Below are 18,333 nucleotides of genomic sequence, written 5' to 3' on the forward strand. Positions count from 1 at the left end.
TCCGAGTCTCGTTCCCGTACGTATATATGTATATATATATATAAGAACACCGATTCTCACCGTGGATTGTCAATTATATAAAAATAATAACGTCTATGTTAATTAAAAATGTTACATCGATAAAAACTCGATTGATTCGATTAAATTCGTCCATTCCATTATCTAGACTGCCTTCGATACAAAAAGAATTTGTAGAAAAATACGAATATACCATGATGATGAATACGATCAGCGAATGGAATGTTATTGCAATATCGAAACGCACTACGTTCGGGTCTAATTCGTTTGATTCTGAGCTGAATAAGTGTAGCGTCACTGAGCTGAATAAGTATGGTCGACAAAATCTTCGCTACCGACCAAGGTTATAGAATCGTGCGTGCGTGTCAAACATTTCCCGATATTTCGAAGGCAATCCCATAAAATACGGCAAAGCCAAACGTATCCTTCTTCCACACATTACAGATTCGCCGCGTTCACGATAAGATAAAATGATCGCGCCCGTCTCATTGCTCTCCGTTACGCGTTTCAGCTCGATCCACTTTGTCCTTCTTTTGTAATTCTTTACGTATAAACACGTAAACCTGCGAGCCGGACTATAAGCTACGTATGTTATATTATATCGAGGGTTAAAAGTATGAAAACGATGACAATGAATGAGCGAGTATGTTACTTCATCTCTTTCTCTCCCTCTCGTTCTCACTCTCTTTCGCGCTCTCGTTCTCTCGCTGCTCTATCTCTCTCTGTTTCTCTCTCACGCAAACGCACATTACCTTTTTCTTTCCCTCCCTCCCTTCCTCCCATCCTCCCTTTCTCTCTCTCTCTCTCTCTATCTCACACTCTTACTCTTTCTCTTTCTCTTTCTCTCCCACTCTCTCGTTCTATATATTCTCGTAGAACTTAAAAGCTGACTTCGTTGTATTCGGTCGGCGGGAACGACGCGACAAATAGCATTTATATCGGGGCATTCCCGGCGCGTAGAAGAGGTTATTGGCAGCAGTGGAATTGAGACATTGTGCGCGTCCGGTCCCCCGACGTCGCAACGGGATTTTTCGCGCACCGTTTCGCGAGACGTTTCGTGGGGACGCGAGCATAATTTTTTTTTTTTTTTTTTTCTTTTTTTTCTTTTTTTCTCTCTTATATACGGAAAAATTCGGGATGGGCGTTCTCCAGCGCCGTCGTTCCTGGATGAGCCGCCAAAAGTCGAAGAGCAGACAATATCATGATTGATCGATGGTGAGAATCGTTATAGAGCCGCTGTACCAGGTGCCGCGACGCAGTTCGGAGCCTGGGGGAGGAGGGGGGATCTGTCCCGCCGGCTCCGGTCCCGGTGCTTAAGAGAAGATACGAAGCGCCTGTAACACGGGCCTGGAGCACACGGGGCAGCTTGGGTCGGAACTCTCGCAGACCCGGTTGCCGCAGTCCAGGCAGAAGTGATTGTGTCCGCATGGGACGAGGGCGGCGGTGACCTCCTTGTCGCCGCACACCACGCATTCCCGCCGTCCACCGCCCAACAGCGAGTCCGTGGGCGACGTCGGGCTCGCTGACGCCGGCGGGGATGGCCTCGAGGGTAGCGCGACGCCTGGGAACGACCAGATCGAGGAGGCGGACGCCGTTTGGGACTCGAAGGAGGGCGACTCCCCTAGGCCCTCGTCCCTCTCCATCCCAGCGCCCCAAATCGCGACGAGATCGTTCAGCCCAGGCGCGCCGGAACTACTGGACGAGCTACTGCAACTGCCACTGCTGGAGAACGCTCCGCTGGATCCGTTCGAGCCGTTCGAGCCCGGTGGGTCGAGGCAACCGAGGATCGAGCCCAGGCCACCGCGACAGAGGACGCTTAGCAGTTCCGAATCGTCGAGGGTGGTTCCTGTGCCGGTTCTAAGTGCTATGTGTGCCTCGATCTCGCGCCTCGCAGCCTCCACGCTTTCGGGTAGTCCCGTCACCTCGAACACCGGCTCCTTGTCGCGGCTCGGCGTCACTATGTAGGTGTGGGTCTGGTGCTGGATTCTCTTGATGGTCGCGCCCTTCGGTCCTACCACAAGCCCGACTACTCTGTACGGGACTCGTACCTGAATCGTCACGTGGCCTGGAACGGAAGCTGGTGGGCCGGGGGGCGCGCCCAACAGGGCGCCCAACGAGCTCTTGCGGGAGGCACGGATCTGGGAGAAATGCTCGGCGGCCGAGAGTATCTCGCGCTTCGCGCGGGCCACGTCCTCCTTGCGCCCCGTTACCACGAACACTGGCTCCTCGCCGCGCACCGGGGTCTTGATGTAAGTGTTGGTCTTCGCTCGGAGTGCTTTGATTTTACAACCTGCAATCAAACGGGGAACGATCGTTTAGATCCAATGTTCCTGGAAACCGCCAGATAGAAACAAGCTATCAGCTCTCCAGTTGCGTCACGATAGGAATGAGCGCTAAAAAACAGTTTTATATGTATGTATGTATGTATATATAATCAGTTGGGCTGCTTTTTTCCCCCTTTCTTCCAAAGTTCGATACGATCTTACTGGGCATGATAATCGTATTACTTTTCCACAAAGATGAAGGGGATCGAAATTTATGATTTAACGTATACCGTGCGTTGTAATATAAATTTAACGCGTATAATACGGTTTAAAGAGTCCATTTTGTTACAAACACGGTTTAATGCCTCTATAATAAAAATATATCTATAAAATGTCGTAATAACACGTCGGTTAAAATATATCTCAGGTGCTGACACGTTGCGTTGTAATACGTGTAACAAGAATGAGATCGAGATATCGGATGAAACGAGCAAAAGGATGTAAAGCAAAGTGCATTAACTTTATCAATGTGAACGATCACTTGACCACTTCTCCAATTCTCCTTAAACGAAAAACACACACATGTATATATATATACGTTCCTTCGTATCTAAATAAATGAAATCTCCTCCATCTCTTCCACGATCCAACCACGGACACCCGAAAACCTATAATATCCTCCCAACCGTATCCACCCAACGCAGCAACAAATGTGAGAACCTATAGTGGTAAAGAGAGAGAGGAGACGGTTTTGTCTGTGACGCAATTGTCTGTACACAACGCGAGATCCACACGTCGCGGTACGAAAAAGAAGAGAAGCTGTAAGAGGTTGGGATGGGATGGAAGAAGGAAGAAGAAGAAGACGCGGGCAGGAGGCAGAGAAAGAGAAAGAAGAGAGAGAAAGAGAGAGAGGACAGGGTGCAGGAAACTGGAAGGAAGGAGGTCCCGACCCGGTCTGGTCCTCGGTCTCGCAGACTCCCTGGCCTTGAGCCGGCGCAATGCTAGCAATGCAGGTGAACCACTCCTCTACCTTTCCTTCTTCAACGCTCGATCACCTTCTTCCGTCCGTCTCCGTCCTCAGGCGTCCACCTTTCTCCTTCCCGCGGCTATCCTTCGCGGTCTTCATCCTCCTCCTCCTCTTTCTCTCCTCTCCCTCTGCCCCTCTCTCCCTTTCATTCAGTTCACTCTCTCCTTCGGCGAAGCAACGACACACGCGACTGCTCTCTCCCTCGCATACCATTGAACCTCTCCTTTGTCTCTTTCTCTCTCTTTCTCCTCTTCCAACATTTCCAGCGCGATTTCGCGTTCATTAGGGAGGTTTTTTCTTCTTTTTCTTTTTCTTTTTTTTTTCTTTTTCGATTGAATCTATCGAAAATCTCGGTAATCGTAAATCACACGGCGATTTTGAAGTTGATTTAGATAGGAAAGTGGTCGGCCATGGTTTTTCCCCTCCGATCGAGAGCGGAGGAGGAGGCACGGGGCATGGTCGAGGATGGCTCGTGGTCTTCGCGTGTCGTTGACCAAGGGGAGTTTGATCCTTGGAATGTGGAATGGAATGCGTGTGTTTATTTTAAACGTAAAAAAGAGTGTAATGAAATTCGTGCGCAATGATACGTGATATAATTATCCTCCGTATATACCAACATACATAAATATCGTAATAAAATCTAGCATAATAATTTCACGATTCTATTGACAGGAAGAACTCGATGAAAATTGATAAAAATCTTTTTCTACTTTATATATATATGATACATCTTTTTGCACAATTATTCCTTTCTACTTCCTACCAAAAGAAAACCAGTCACAAAAATATAACAAGCCATCGATCGTAGGCTTGGGTACAAAAGGGTGGTCAGATAACACAGTTCGTTCGATCGAATAAGATTTCTGGCCATTGCGGCTGCTGCCTATAGAGGTCGGTGAGAACATTCTCTGTACGAGGTTTAAACGTTTCCCTTGGTCGGGTACGTAGTCCTTGCGCGACGCGACAATGTCACGTCCATGGCTCTTCAGGGACAGCCGCTGCGGCACAATCTTGACATCGATACGGCCTTAACTGCACGCCACAACGCGATTCGAGGCGTTTAAACGCGAGAGAGGAAAGGGACACGAGAGCCGCGACGCGAGGTCGTCTCGGGGGCGCGAGCGTAATTGCGCCTATAACCAGCCGGAGAGCCTCCTTTATTCGCGGAAGTCCGATCAATTCAGCGAATTTTCTCGCGGAAAAACACTGCGCTCTCTCTAGCCAATAACTTTCTTTACCAATAATCTTAAATAGTGTCTCGATTAATAATTAGATACGTAATCAATTTCAATTGTTATTAAGCAATTGTTATTAAAATTTTAATTCGTTTCCTTTTTTTTTTTTTCTTTACGTTTTCATTCGAGAAACACCAACGATTCGATCACTAAGGTGTAATTTACACACGTAAAAAGGAAAAAAAAATACAAATTTAATTTTTCTTACCAACTCTCCCGTTGCCAACCAAGATAAAAACCTATCGCGTGTCCGAGATAACGCGGATGCTTGCTCCATCTATGCAATTCCGCGAATAATCGTCCGGGATAATTCCGCGACAGTTAGCGAAGCATATATTATAATCAGGGCCAGGGCATTGCTCGCGTTCGAAATCGATTTCTCCCTCTCTCTCTCTCTCCCTCCCTCCCTCCCTCTTGTTCTCTTGTAGATTACACGCGCACCATGCTAATCCCGATGGGATCGCGAACCATAGTTGCGAGGCACAAAGGTCAATCGTGCGACTTATGAAAAATTGATTTCGTAACGACGAGCAGACAAGACAGGAATGATCCACGCACGAATCTCCAGGATAAGGATAAATCCTGTTTTCAGTTTCATCGATCACGCTTTATTTTCGGAACCACCATTGTGCTACCCAAACCTTCCAACCGTCTCCCTTCCTTCCTTCCTTCCTTCCTTCCTTCTTTCTTCCTTCCAACCGGTTTACCTTCGACGATTATGTTCATTCAACGGTTACGCACCTTTCCATCCCTCCACCACCCCTTTTTCTGTTTTTCTCCGATTGCTGAATCGCGTGCATGAAATTCGCTTTCCCATCGAAATCGAGGATCCGAGAGGCTTGGATAAATTTACGAACTAACTAGTACAACTTTCAAGGATCCTCGAAGAAATGAATAAAAAGTATCCTTCTATTCAACCAAGGTAGAAAATCTCTCGTTACGTTGGGATCAATTTAATTTCTACTCGAGGAAAACTGGACTGGATGAAAAACTGGATTCTTTATTATTATTATTATTATTATTATTATTATTATTATTATTATTATTATTATTCCTTGCAGAAATTGCATATCGATGCGAAACCAAAAATCCCAGTTCTCGTCCCACTTTTATTAACGTTGTAAATCCTCGTCCAAGGATATAATATCGCGTCGTTCAGCGCGTATTTCATTTCGAAGTCCGATGGGTTTGCCAAAAGTATGAAAGTGTCTCGTTCTGGAAGCTAAACAAGGTTACGATTCCTTTGGATATCGAGTTATTCGGATTATGGTTTAAGTTCGACAAAGGAAGATTGTGTTTGCGACCAGAGTTTAGCTCGGAGGGATCCAACTCATAGTCTTTATTTTTTCGGATTAGTTCTGTACGGTATTCTCGACTCGTTTTCTTCGCCGTAAAAAAAAAAGGAAAGAAAGAAAAATTGCCAAGAATTTTTTCAAGAGGCAAAGAGTAAAATATCGGAATGTTTGTTCGATAATATTCGAAACAACAATTTTTTTCCAAAGTTCTCGAATAAATTAAGAGAATGCTGGTAAGAGTTGTTAAAATACAAATTATCCATATACGATATTTCAGTATTTTGCATCCGACGTGAGTTACAGCAGTGAATAGCTAACGCTCAGCTTAAGTAGCTACTAAGAAAATCATAAGGCGAGGGGTTTACCCTTTCGTTACCGAAGGTGACTGCAGTCCCCTAACATTGAACACGTCCGTTGTATATTAAAGATTATTATAGTCATCCATCAAAATTTTAATTAACAATTGTGATCAGTTATATATTACAACTTATACCTTAATATTCATAGGTTAGGTTAACATTTTCTCGCATTCTAACTAATTTTTTTTTTTTTTCAATACGTATAAATCCAAAGCAAGAACGATAATAATCAAATACAACGAATAACTCGAACAACTGATTAATTATTATCGTCGTGATAAAGGAAATAGGAGAGCAAAAACTCTTCGATTCGAAAGTCAAGTCGAGAGGAAACTTAATTTAACAAACTAAACTATCCACTTAACGCAATCTCTTTATCGTTTAAATTTTGTTCGTAAATTGACAAATCGATTCAAGTCAATACTCGACCGTCGATCGAGCGATGAAAAGATTTTTTGAACTAAGCAAACCATTTTCAATGATTGACTTCCGATTGTGGATCCTCCTGGATTCAAACTTAAATGAGACGAGCTCGTGCGACTGGCGTATCGAAAGACAAGAAAAGGGAAAAAGAAGAGGGACGGAAATTTTCGGATCGAACTCGAAATCGTGCATGCCAATGACTAGGTGCATCGGTTATAGTAGCGATAAAACGCTGCGGGGGAAACTCGGTCGTAATTCTAGCTGGCAAATTGTTAAGACGAGCTCGCCACGGCACAAGGGTAACCATTATTATCCGTAATCTGAAGAGGCATAAATTTGCCCAAGGATACAACGGCGAGAGATGCCTTGGGCCTGCCGTAGACGAGAAGAAAGACGTAGAAATCGAGGGGAATAAAAATTAGAGGGCTGGCTAGCCTGTGAAGAACCATATCGATGTCCCGTGAAAGCTATGGAAATAGCGTTCGACGGAGGATTCCCATTGGTGGAATCTTGATTGAAACAAGAACTAGTTTTATTAGGTATCGTTAAATAATTGTACTGTTGCGAAGAGTTTCGATAGAATAAGATCTAAGTTTCAAGAAAATATTTCTGCCAAAGTTTCTAGGAAAATTGAACCAATCATTTAGAAAAATTATTATAAATTGTATATAATATAATTATTTATAAAATATATATTTTATTAAAGAAGATTTAAATCCGTAAATTAAAAATTAAAAATATTCCAATATTATTTATTTCTTTTGGAAAAAACAAAGGATGATTTTCGTATCGAAATTTTTAATTTAAACTTGTCAATCTACTCTTCTCCCGCATTCTTCGACAAAGAATCGCAATTTCAAACTGTTAATATAACAACGTATTTTCTTTGTTATCTATTCTTGATGATTACTTAACACACTTGATGATTACAATGATCTTGCAAATATATTGCATCAACGAGATGACACGATCATAAATCGGTTAATATAATTTGGTCCAACTATCGAATAATGTATAGGAATTCAGAAATGTCGCATTAAAAAATTCAATTAGATCAATGATACTCCCCACCACTCTTCTGTGCATTCTCATTTTTATTATTGGCTTCTCGTAAAATTCATTAGCCATCGGACACATGAGATTCTCCTCAACTTTCTTAATACAATTCAAATTAGACAACGACAAACTTTGAAAAACTTCGTTTAATACAGAAAGATGAAAGTCGTAGAAACAAACTTTAAAAATAGAAGAACTGTCTGTGTCCAGCCTAACGTTTAATTAGATTTTTTTCTCAAGTCGCTTAACTATCATGGCTCGAGCAACAGACTCTCAAGCACTCTTCTAAAGATTCCTCGACGTCGAATCTTTCCAAGTTTGCAATGGATCGATAGCTCGAGTTTCTTTCGAAGTTTGAAGGGCAAATCCTATTACGTACGAGTAACAGTTTCTCGAGGAAAGCAGAGAAGGATCCTCTTTTAGATAGATGATGTTTCGAAACGGAGTTAAACCGCGATCGATCGTTCTTTTTTTTTCTTTTTTCTTTTTTTTTTTTTCACCACGAGGAACGGACAGGTCGGCGAATTTCCGTTTATTCAAGGTTCTCTCTTGTTCCGGAAATTCGCCTAGGGCGAAGCCTGGGCGGTTCCATTGGCTAAATAACTTGGAGAAGGCAGGTGGACCGAGGATAGGTACACGCACACCGATAAAAGTGATACTCGCGTGTAGTTGGAGAACAGCCGGGAGGGAATGAGAGAAGGAAAGGAGGAAGGGAAAAGGAGGAAGAATCGAAGAAAGACACGTTGTTGAAAGAGAAGGAAACAACGTCGTCGACGACGATCTGGACGAGGATGAGGATCAAGAAGACGACGACGAAGGAGAAGAAGAAGAAGAAGAAGAAGAAGAAGAAGAAGAAGAAGTAGAAGGTTGCCCCTCGTGGTCGAAGAAGGTGGCTGCTAACTCGATGCTGGTACCAATGGTTGTGTAGTGGTTCTGGATGGAGGAAGAGAAGGTGGGGCGTGGGTCGCAGACAGTTGAAGGGCCGCGGCCAAGGTGAGGTGAGACGGAGAGAAAAGTGAATGAAAGAGAAAGAAGAGTGAAAGAGAGTGCATCGAGGAGAACGCAAGGCGCCTTTTGCCTTTGTCTGCCTCTATCGAAGGGACAAGAAGGAACGAAAGAGAGGATCGACCCGATCCTTTCTTCCTCGTCGTCGAATTCTTCTTCTCCGTCTTTTTGTTCGCCTCCTTTTTCTTCTTTTCCTTCTTTTTGCACGCATCGCGAAATCGCAAAGGACGAAAAGGAAGTAATAGGCAGAACGTTCGACTTTGGGTCGGGATGAATTGTTGTAATACGAATCGACCATCGTCCGGATAACTCGTCACGATCGGAAACAGCGTTTCGATTTAATCTTCCGTCACGTAATTTCCATCTTAGGGAAACAACGAATGGAGTCGGATTCGAGAGAAGATAGTTCTGAAAAGCGCGTTAAAAATGAGATAAGCGAGCAAAAACTGTGATCGACCGCGTTGCTTCGCGTGCACGCCCGCGATAACATTACGGTGGATCGCCAAACCGGGTTCGTTATTCCGTTGATTTCTTTCTTATTCATTCAAGGTGCCATTCACGTAGCCGATGCACGTGAAGCACGTGGCCTGTTCTCCGTTCGAGTACAATGGCGAGCAAAGCCCTCTCCGGAAAGGAGTTTGGACCTTCTATTCCCACGATACGTCACTCTCTTTCTCTCCTTCTCTCGAATGACGTTGCTGAAATCTGCGGCAGCCGTAGCAGCAGCAGCGGCAGCGGTGGCGGCGGCACGTCTCTTTCCCTCTAGAGGCTGCAGGATCAATAGTTACTCGCCTCTATAACCGGCAGCTGCATTATACACGCTGCTTCAGAAACTAGTGGTCATAGTGTATGGTTCACGTACAACGTTATCGACAGATTTGCAATATCTATTACATGATGAAGTTGCCAAGCTCGTTACTTCGATACGATTGCCATTATGCAGGGATTACGCGTGTGGATTGATCGGTATCAAAAATTCTTCGTCGTTTGTGAAACTGTTCTCAACATCCTCCGTTTTGTTTCAGCTTCCGTCAGATTGAGATGTATGATGACTTTAAACGTTTTGACTTTCAGAAGAGAGAATATTTATTCTCCTGGCGGAAAATCTTACAGAATTATCGTACTTCTTGGAAACACGCGAGGTTGCATTTTTGAACGGGGGGAGGAGAAGGGGAAAAGAATCGTACAAGAGGGACAGGAACTCGGGGAGCCATCTGCTCGTCTTTTGCTTTAATTACAGCCACCAAATGCCTCGCCCGAGAGGCACTCGTCGTTTCCTCGGCGACTCGCCGACGACCGTGGGCGATATCGACATAAGTCGACCCGAAAAGAACGACGAGGAATTGGAATCGTTCGTTTAAACAGCTGCGAAAGTTGGTGGACCAAAATGCTGGAAGCTTCTTTTTTTAAATATCCTATATAACGTGCAAACATAACCAATGAACAGTCTAGGCTATAATATTATTTATAATATTCATTCACAAATATTTCAAAATCTATATTTATTAATAATCTTGTATAGTTAATTAAACTTAGATATTTAAAAACTCTATTATACTACTACGAAAAAATTTTACCGTTTTAGTTAAAAAAAAAAAGGGGGAATAGATCTGAAGCATTCCATTAATGAATTGACAAGATCCTGTAATATGTCAGAATTGTTCAATATATCGATAATCCATTCTAAACCGGAAAACGAGCATTCCATTACATTAAAAAAGCTTCAATTACCATACCGTTGATTATAGGGAATGAATATGAAACAATGTTCAGGTAGAAAAAGATCGGTCGCTACATCGTGGTAAGTTTATTTAGGATTCGTGGGCCCTTAAGTAGCGGTACCCTTTGGCATCTCTGGACATTCGTGCGTCGGTACGTCCGCTCGTGGGGCACGAGCCGCGCGGATATCACGAGTTTCTCAGGCAGGTCAGTGAAACTGCGCCGTCAAGTTGAAGGCCAACACCCCCACAATGCAACGGCCGAGTACCACCGCTTGCCCCACCATCGTCCGATCCTCAACCACTTTATTCTCTCCTCCCTTTCCGCGCCATATCGTCCCTTCCTTGTCACATCGCCTCACGGTCTTCCCCTTTCCCCCACATAGTGACCAAGTCGCTAGAACATCCGAGGAAACTCCAATAACATCGATAAACTCTATGAGTAGTTAACTGTCCGCGACGGAGACTAAGCAAAAAAACGAGCAAAACTACGTCAATCGTATGACGGACTTTTATTTATTTCTTCCAATTTTTTTCATTTATATTTAGAACTAATTATAGATTTCATAACAAAAATAGAATTAAAGTCGCAGATTATTTTGAAAAATTAATAATATAGATTAAAAACGCCGTTATATATAAATATAAATAAATTAGAAAAATTTTGAATTGAAGAAACAAATGTACAAAGTTTCATCGTGATCGACGTGCAACGTGTTCGAATGTACGGTCATGGTGATACTCACTAGCTTCCAGGAAAACCAGTCACCGATTGGCCGGACGCAGCACCAATCATAGAAGCCCTTTGAAAGTGAGCATTGGCTCGCGAGCTAGGTAGAAACGAGACGTGGTCACTCGTACGCCGACCACCGAGTCGTGCGGATGCATTGCACAGGTGCATGTGCACATTCTTCCTTCTATTTTCCTGTCTTTTTTTTCGCCTTTCTTTCTCTGTCTCTTATACGTTTTCCTTTATCTCCCTCTCTGACCTCTCTCGAAGGCCAGAAATTCCAACCTCTTCTCGAAATAGATCGATGACACTCGTCCGAACAATCTCGCGCGTATGCACGCGTCGCTTCACCGCGTATGTGTGATTCGCGCACACGCACTTACGTCCGTATCTATTCACTTCATATGTATCCGTACACGATCTATAGATGTATCTATATATATATACATGGTATCCACATGTGTGAATATAACATATATATACACTCTCGGGGCCGATGTCTCTGAAATAACCGAGCGAAGCACACTCGTCGGACAGGGGAATAAGGTGCAATGCACGCACCCGTTCACTGTGGCCTCTCTTTCTCGCTTTCTCTCCTACCCTCCCACCGCTAATGTCTCTCTTTCTGTCACGTTTCCCTCTTTCTTCGCCTACCGATACCGACTCTTTTTCTCTTTCTCTCGTACAGGCATTGCAACTGCAGTTGCATCCGACAGTGTCTCGAATGGCAGTGGGGGTCACACTATATTAAGATTGAACTCCACTGACACGGCCGCCCAACTGCGTTCATTCTCCTCCTACTCTTTCTTCTTTCTCTTTCTTTTTCTTTCTCTCTCTCTCTCTCTCTCTCTTTCTGTTTCTGTTCCGTCACCAGTCTTTCTTTCTTCTCCCTTTCTTTTCATCCGCACGTTCAGCTTATCTCTCTCTTCCACTCTTTCTCTTTCTCTATGCCCGATGCTTCTTTCTCCTTTATTCTCTTTCTCTCTTCACTCTACTCGATACGTCCGCTATCCGGCCCGATACGCGACGATTGGTGTGTGTTTCGTGTTCCATAGAGAATATTCTGAGCACACATATACACATATTATAGGATACATTGTGCGCCGTCTCAAGTCTCGCGATAGAAAAATCAGATTACGAAAGACCGTTGATTTTCTAGACCGCGGGAACGTGTTACGTGTCGTCGGAAAGAGTACGAAAGAAATGGCCAAGCTCTCGGTCATGTTACGATGAAGGACGCGGTATTTATTCGACGACGAAGGGATTCGTAGATATGCACGAGTAATAAAGATGATATGGAAACCACATTCCAATAAAAATCACTTAGAAAAATCGTATTTTATTCTTTCTTTCTATTTATCACTACACTTTACACGAAAAATTCACATTGGTTTCTCTATCTTGAATACGTTTTTCGTCAAAATAGGATTCGATCACTATTTAATGCGTTATATCGAAAAGATACAAACAATCCATCTTTACAATCGTTTAGCCGGTTTATAACACCTATGAATATCTATGTTCATCGCCATCAAAGGACACTTATAGCTCGAACAATACGAAATAAAACTTGAATATTCCTTTTCGTAAACTTTACACAAAATGGCTTCTCATGGTCAAATTGGTTTTCTCGCTTCTCGACCGCAGTGCGCACCATTGTTGGCGGCCAATTATCGTACTACGCTGGACAACAGTTAAAGCTGAAACCAATATGGAAGAATGTTGCAAAATAACGAGGCACGCTTAACCCATGGCCGATGATTCATTATTGGTTCATGGATAAGTGTCATATATATGGTCTACGGGACTTACGCGGACAGCACGGTTCAGTTATAATTACACGATATTGGATGTCACGATATTAATGAGCCACAGCGAATATAATGGGACGTGCTGCCCACCGTGGAAGTCAGCCACTTCGTCCAACGAGTGGCTCTCTCGATCGTTCTCGAGAGAAACCGAAGGGTGAGTCATTCGTCGATCGACCTACCTCAAACCTTTCTCAACCGGACGAGCGGAGACATGTGCTTCTCCGTCTCTTTCCCTTTCTCTGTCTTCGAGAAAACAGGTAGCTTCATTACGCGCCCAACGGCCATATTAGATTTTCTCCTGTGCTTTTGCTCGTTCCGCCACCTATCTTCTCCGTTGTTTGTCACGAATATAACTGCGCACAATCGCGTTCGATACTTTTGTTCACGAATCGAACAAATCGAGACGACGTTAAGTAGATTACCTTGTATATGTTTTCATTGAAATACGAAACTAAGGACAGTGATGATTGTATATGTGTATTTAACTTGTCGAGAAGTATTTATTGACCGACAAATACACATGTTTCGTGTTTGCGGAATGATTTAGTAGTTACTTCGTTACTGGAGATATTTTTCGAAATATCATGAGAATTCAAACAAATGTTAATTTCAAACAATTTTAATATATACGTACATCATATATATAAAGGAAGTTAAATAAGTATGTTAAAAATATAAATTTTCCAAGAATTATTGTACAAAAAAAAAGTGACAAACCAGATACATTTCTAATCATATTTTGAACAAAATTTTATAAAAAAGAATATCATTTTTTCGCAAAACGAAATCATATTAAAATTCTAATTGCATCAATTAATTACATCTTTCTGAATTTCAATATTTTTCTTTCAGCATGTACAATGTTAGGTTAGGATACGATCGTCGCAAAGCCGGGATAAATCGATTACAACCGAACGTCGACGAAACTATCCCCTGACCTGGAAGAAGGGTGGGAAATGTGCTCAACCCCCAAACTCATGGGTATATCCCATCAGCTGTGCCTCCAGCTGTAGGCCACTTCGAATGCAAAAAAGCACGTCGTCAAGGGGCGAGGACCGTGGTTCGAGCGTGTATCGATCAAAGGCTAGTCTCTCTTTTCTCTTTTTCTCTCTCTCTCACTATTTTCTCTCTGCATATGAGATTCGTTCTCGAGGAAGCAAATAAAATGGCGCGAGACAAGTCATCTTCTCTTTTGATTTAAACAGTAGTCAACGCTTAGTGTTTTTTCCTTATTTTTCGGTCTATATCGTAGACTTTTTTCGTTTTGGGCTTTTTACCCCGATATCTCATACCCATCTATCCGACAATGTACCCCTATTTTCATTGAATCTGTCTTGAAGAAACCGATGAAATTCAACACTGTGAAACGACGTTCCCATCGTGGAAGATTCAAAATGAGATGCCTTTTCTTTATGTGACGCGACCTGCTGTTTCGTTTTTATTCCTTTTCGCTTTGTTACTCGAACCTATTCTAAGTAATTTTTATGTACACAGGTTGATGAATAAGGGGTGCATATGCAGTACATCTGACGAGATGTTCAACCCTCTGGGAACGCAAATCCATCAAAGGTAATGTATCAGTGAATAGAACAGATACATATTCAAGGAAGATTGACGAGGAACGTATGATTCGAATAATATTTGTTTAATTTATTTTTTTATGAAATGTTAAATGTAATGTATGTATGAATGATTGATTGAAACTGAAAATATTATCAATGAGGATACTTATAACTTTGTATGCGATACAAAGTTATGATTTTAAAGAATAAAATGTGTTTATGTAAAGACAATTGAAAGAATACTCTTTTCAATTGAGTATGTCAAAAAGAAGGAAGCATCGATGCATAGATAAGATATTTTACCGAATGGTTACTGAATATCTAACTTATATAATGTGTTAGAGCTTTTAAGATATTGGATACCTGATTGACATCGAGTCATAAAGTAATTCGATTGGATGACTTTCAAATTATTTGAGCAACTTAGTCGGATAGCTTTCATAATGCACGTATTATTACGTCAATCTTCAGTGAATGTAACTAATAAAACTATTAAATATTCTGAAACCGGTAGATAATATTAAGAGACGAATGATTCATTCAATTTTAATTTCTTCATGATCTAAGTTTTACCATTTGATCATTCATTTTTTAATAATTCTGACGACATAAAGTAAGATTTAATATTGCGTTTTAAAAATCGCAAATAAAAATCGCAAAAAAAAAAAATCGAAAATAGAAATTTTTTTTAATTGCTATTTTCATTTCTAGTTAACTATCTGCCGATTTTCTAATCTTTACCTAATTTCCAATTTCGAATCTAACTAACTAATCTTTCATTAATTTCATATTCTTTGAATTCTAATTTCTTAATTTATTGATAGTTCTAATTTTTCATTTTCTAGCTTCAGAATTTCATTACTATCTGCTCCATCTCAATTCATTAAATTTCTAATAAACAATTGAAAATTTGTTTTTATTTAAACTCCTAAAATTCTTCGATCCTCTTAATTAATCAACGATCCTAATTCTAATCAACAAATAATCCCCTATAACTTTACTATCTTGACAAATCAATCCATCCAAATGATAGTAACCAACATTTGATGGACTCGTTTAAAGTAAACAACTTTTCCAATGCGCGAGAAGTTCGCGTTACGCGTAATGTGCCTAACGTGCGCCTCGGACAACGCGTTGAAATGCGCGCCGCGTATACGTGTCGCCGGTAAAAAGCGCGTGCGACTTATACGCGATCGACAAACATAGAAATTACGGATATAAATCGAGCACGGAGCGATTCCACGCAAATGGTTGGGACACGAAGCAAGAAAACATCGACGCGTATTCATTCGTCCGTTCGTCGAGCAGAAATTACGCTCGAGGAGGAGGCGAAGAGGCCACGAGCGCGGTGGATTTTAGATGCGTTCCCTGATCGCATGCTTCGGCTAGAGAAAACTGCGCGTAACCTGAACGAAGGGAAGTCCAGCCGGTATACGGCGCACGTAAAACGTACGCACGCGATTTCCTGAGAGGCGAGCATGCGCAAAAACCGTGAGGAGCTCCGTGTAATTTGTATACGCCAAGTTTACGTTGAAACGCGATAAAAAGTGCCGCGTAATTTACGCGGCGGGGTTATTCTGCCAACGTTGGGATTAATCGTTGGTTTTGCCTGGCTACCCACGTTACTTACACCCGCCAATGTGTATCCTTCGATGAATTCCCTATTTCGATTACTACTCGACGCGTCATTCGTTCGGCGTGAACACTAAGGTGGCATATTTCACGGCTTGGAATTAGGTGGACGGTTAACTGAAGTGGAAATGCGCGGGAAATTTTTTTTTTTTTTAGTTGTTTAGTATTTAAAAGATTATGAATTTATAAATTTTTTTTTTATTATATTATTATGTACTTACGAAATTTACTGTATATCGATAAGTCCTATAACTACAATATCGACGTATCTTATTTTACATGCTAACCTAAAAAATTTACATCTGTGAAGATATTTTCTATAATTTGTGACAAACCGTGAATAGAATAACTGAATTTTTGATTAACAAAAATTACTTATCAAAATATTATATATAAAAAATTCAATATTGTTTCACAAAATTAGTTATATCAAAAAATTTTTCGGAAAATTTTCAACGAAAAACCGAAAATTTCCCAACTGTCAACATCAAAAATATCATCAAGATATCAATCCTACTATCGATTGAAACCATAATATACAACCACGTTATCTCGCGACTAAACTATACTTATACTGCGTTATACCATATAAGTCCGACCTACCACGCCAGACACGCCTATACAACGGTATATAGAAATTTATACGACACGAACAAAAGTTACTGGCTGTATGCTGACGCAACTTTCCCTCCACCGGTGGCAAAAATACTCGAGGTAACGAAAATTAATTTTCTGCGAGATTTCGAGAAACGCAGGAGGCCTCGATCGAACGTAGAGAAACATTCCTGCGAATCAGCGGTGATGACGATTCCTCGTGACAGGTCTGCTGCAATTTACAACAATGTTCCCGTCGTGAAACCACCTCTGTCATTTACCTGATGCTGAATGTCAGATATCCCGATTGCGGAATACCGATATCAACGCGACAGGGATATTTCGAGTTCGAGGTAAAAAAGAAGAAACTCGGATGGCACCTCGCACGGGTCACGTGGACCGAGAATTTCCCGCGAGTCAAGACTCGAAACTCGTTTGAAACTTCGCGTCGAGGGATTCCTGCCATTACACGGCCAATTGTCTGACGAGATCACGTGTGAAAATGGAGATGACGGACAGAAGAAATAGACTGACAACGAACGGGTAGACACGTTCGTCACGACGCGGTTGACTCAGCGCGACTCGTTTTGTCCCTCGACCCGACTCTCCTCTCAACTATGTGGAGTGGAGTCGACTCGGCGCATAAATAATCGTGCGAAAAAAAATTCAATCCAGGGGGCGCCTTCGCTCGCGCGACTAGCATTTCCTGTTTCGACCCCCTTAACCACCGATGGGTATAACTAATTACTCTCGCGTCTCTCTTCTCTCTCTGTTTCTTTCTCTAGGCTGCGCTCGTTATTTATGACCTCGAAACATTGCGCTAATAAATCTGGGGGAGGGTATGCGCCAAAGATAATTTGTATCGAAGAAGGGTGGACAGTAAAATACGAGGGTCGTTCGGTAACTAAAGGCTGATTCGTTGCTAAATTTTTATCCCCTCGTTAGCCTCGTGTCGAGATCATTTGCCTTTTGCTCTTTTATAAACACAGGAGAACATTTTTCGATATCGTCTTTGCTACTGAAGATATGAAATGATATACTCGATGGGAGATAAAGCGAAGTTGTAACGAAGTTGTTAAGAATTTAAGTAAAGCACGCAAAGTTAAGATAAAAATTTTTATCCGTTAATCAACTTTGATACTTTTACTATTCGCTTTATTGATATAAAGTCTTCCTATTATTTATTTTTTTTTTTTTTAATGCATACTGAAAAAGAAAATTCTTCGGAATTTTGTATGTTATCATGGATATAAATATAACAAATTACAAATGATTGAAACAGATGTTTAAATATTCCTGTTAATATCAAATAGATTGATTAAATGGATTAATCTATGTGCTTTTAATACATTGTGTAAAACGAAGTGATGAAATTAATAGGGCAACTAATGGAACTAGTTCTTCTTAACAGGTTCGTGTTAAATCTAAGAACTGGTCGCATAGATCGTTAGCAAATGATGATAATTATAACATTATGTATGTATACATATATTTCATCGTATTATACATGCGTATGATCAATTGGCGAAAATTAATGTTAATTAAGATTTCTAAAATAGATATGTAATTAATGCGTATACTCGAACAGAAAAAATACAAACACA

The 18,333-nt window shown here is 41.5% G+C and overlaps 2 protein-coding genes across 2 annotated transcripts in view; both read right to left on the bottom strand.

Annotated features, from left to right (window-relative positions):
* LOC122719313 (RNA-binding protein MEX3B-like) overlaps positions 1-18,333 on the bottom strand; it is a 114,249-nt gene that overhangs the window by 61,509 nt on the left and 34,407 nt on the right. The window lies entirely within an intron of this gene.
* Positions 826-10,710, bottom strand: LOC122719312 (RNA-binding protein MEX3D-like). Its single transcript, XM_043945022.1, has 2 exons — positions 10,525-10,710; positions 826-2,308 (listed from the first exon to the last, which is right to left on the bottom strand). Exons 1-2 carry the CDS (start codon positions 10,532-10,534, stop codon positions 1,332-1,334), a joined length of 987 nt encoding a protein of 328 aa, XP_043800957.1. The 5' UTR covers positions 10,535-10,710; the 3' UTR covers positions 826-1,331.

Source organism: Apis laboriosa, unplaced genomic scaffold (genome assembly GCF_014066325.1).
Source record: "Apis laboriosa isolate Shangri-la unplaced genomic scaffold, ASM1406632v1 scaffold74_cov149, whole genome shotgun sequence".
NCBI lineage: Eukaryota > Metazoa > Arthropoda > Insecta > Hymenoptera > Apidae > Apis > Apis laboriosa.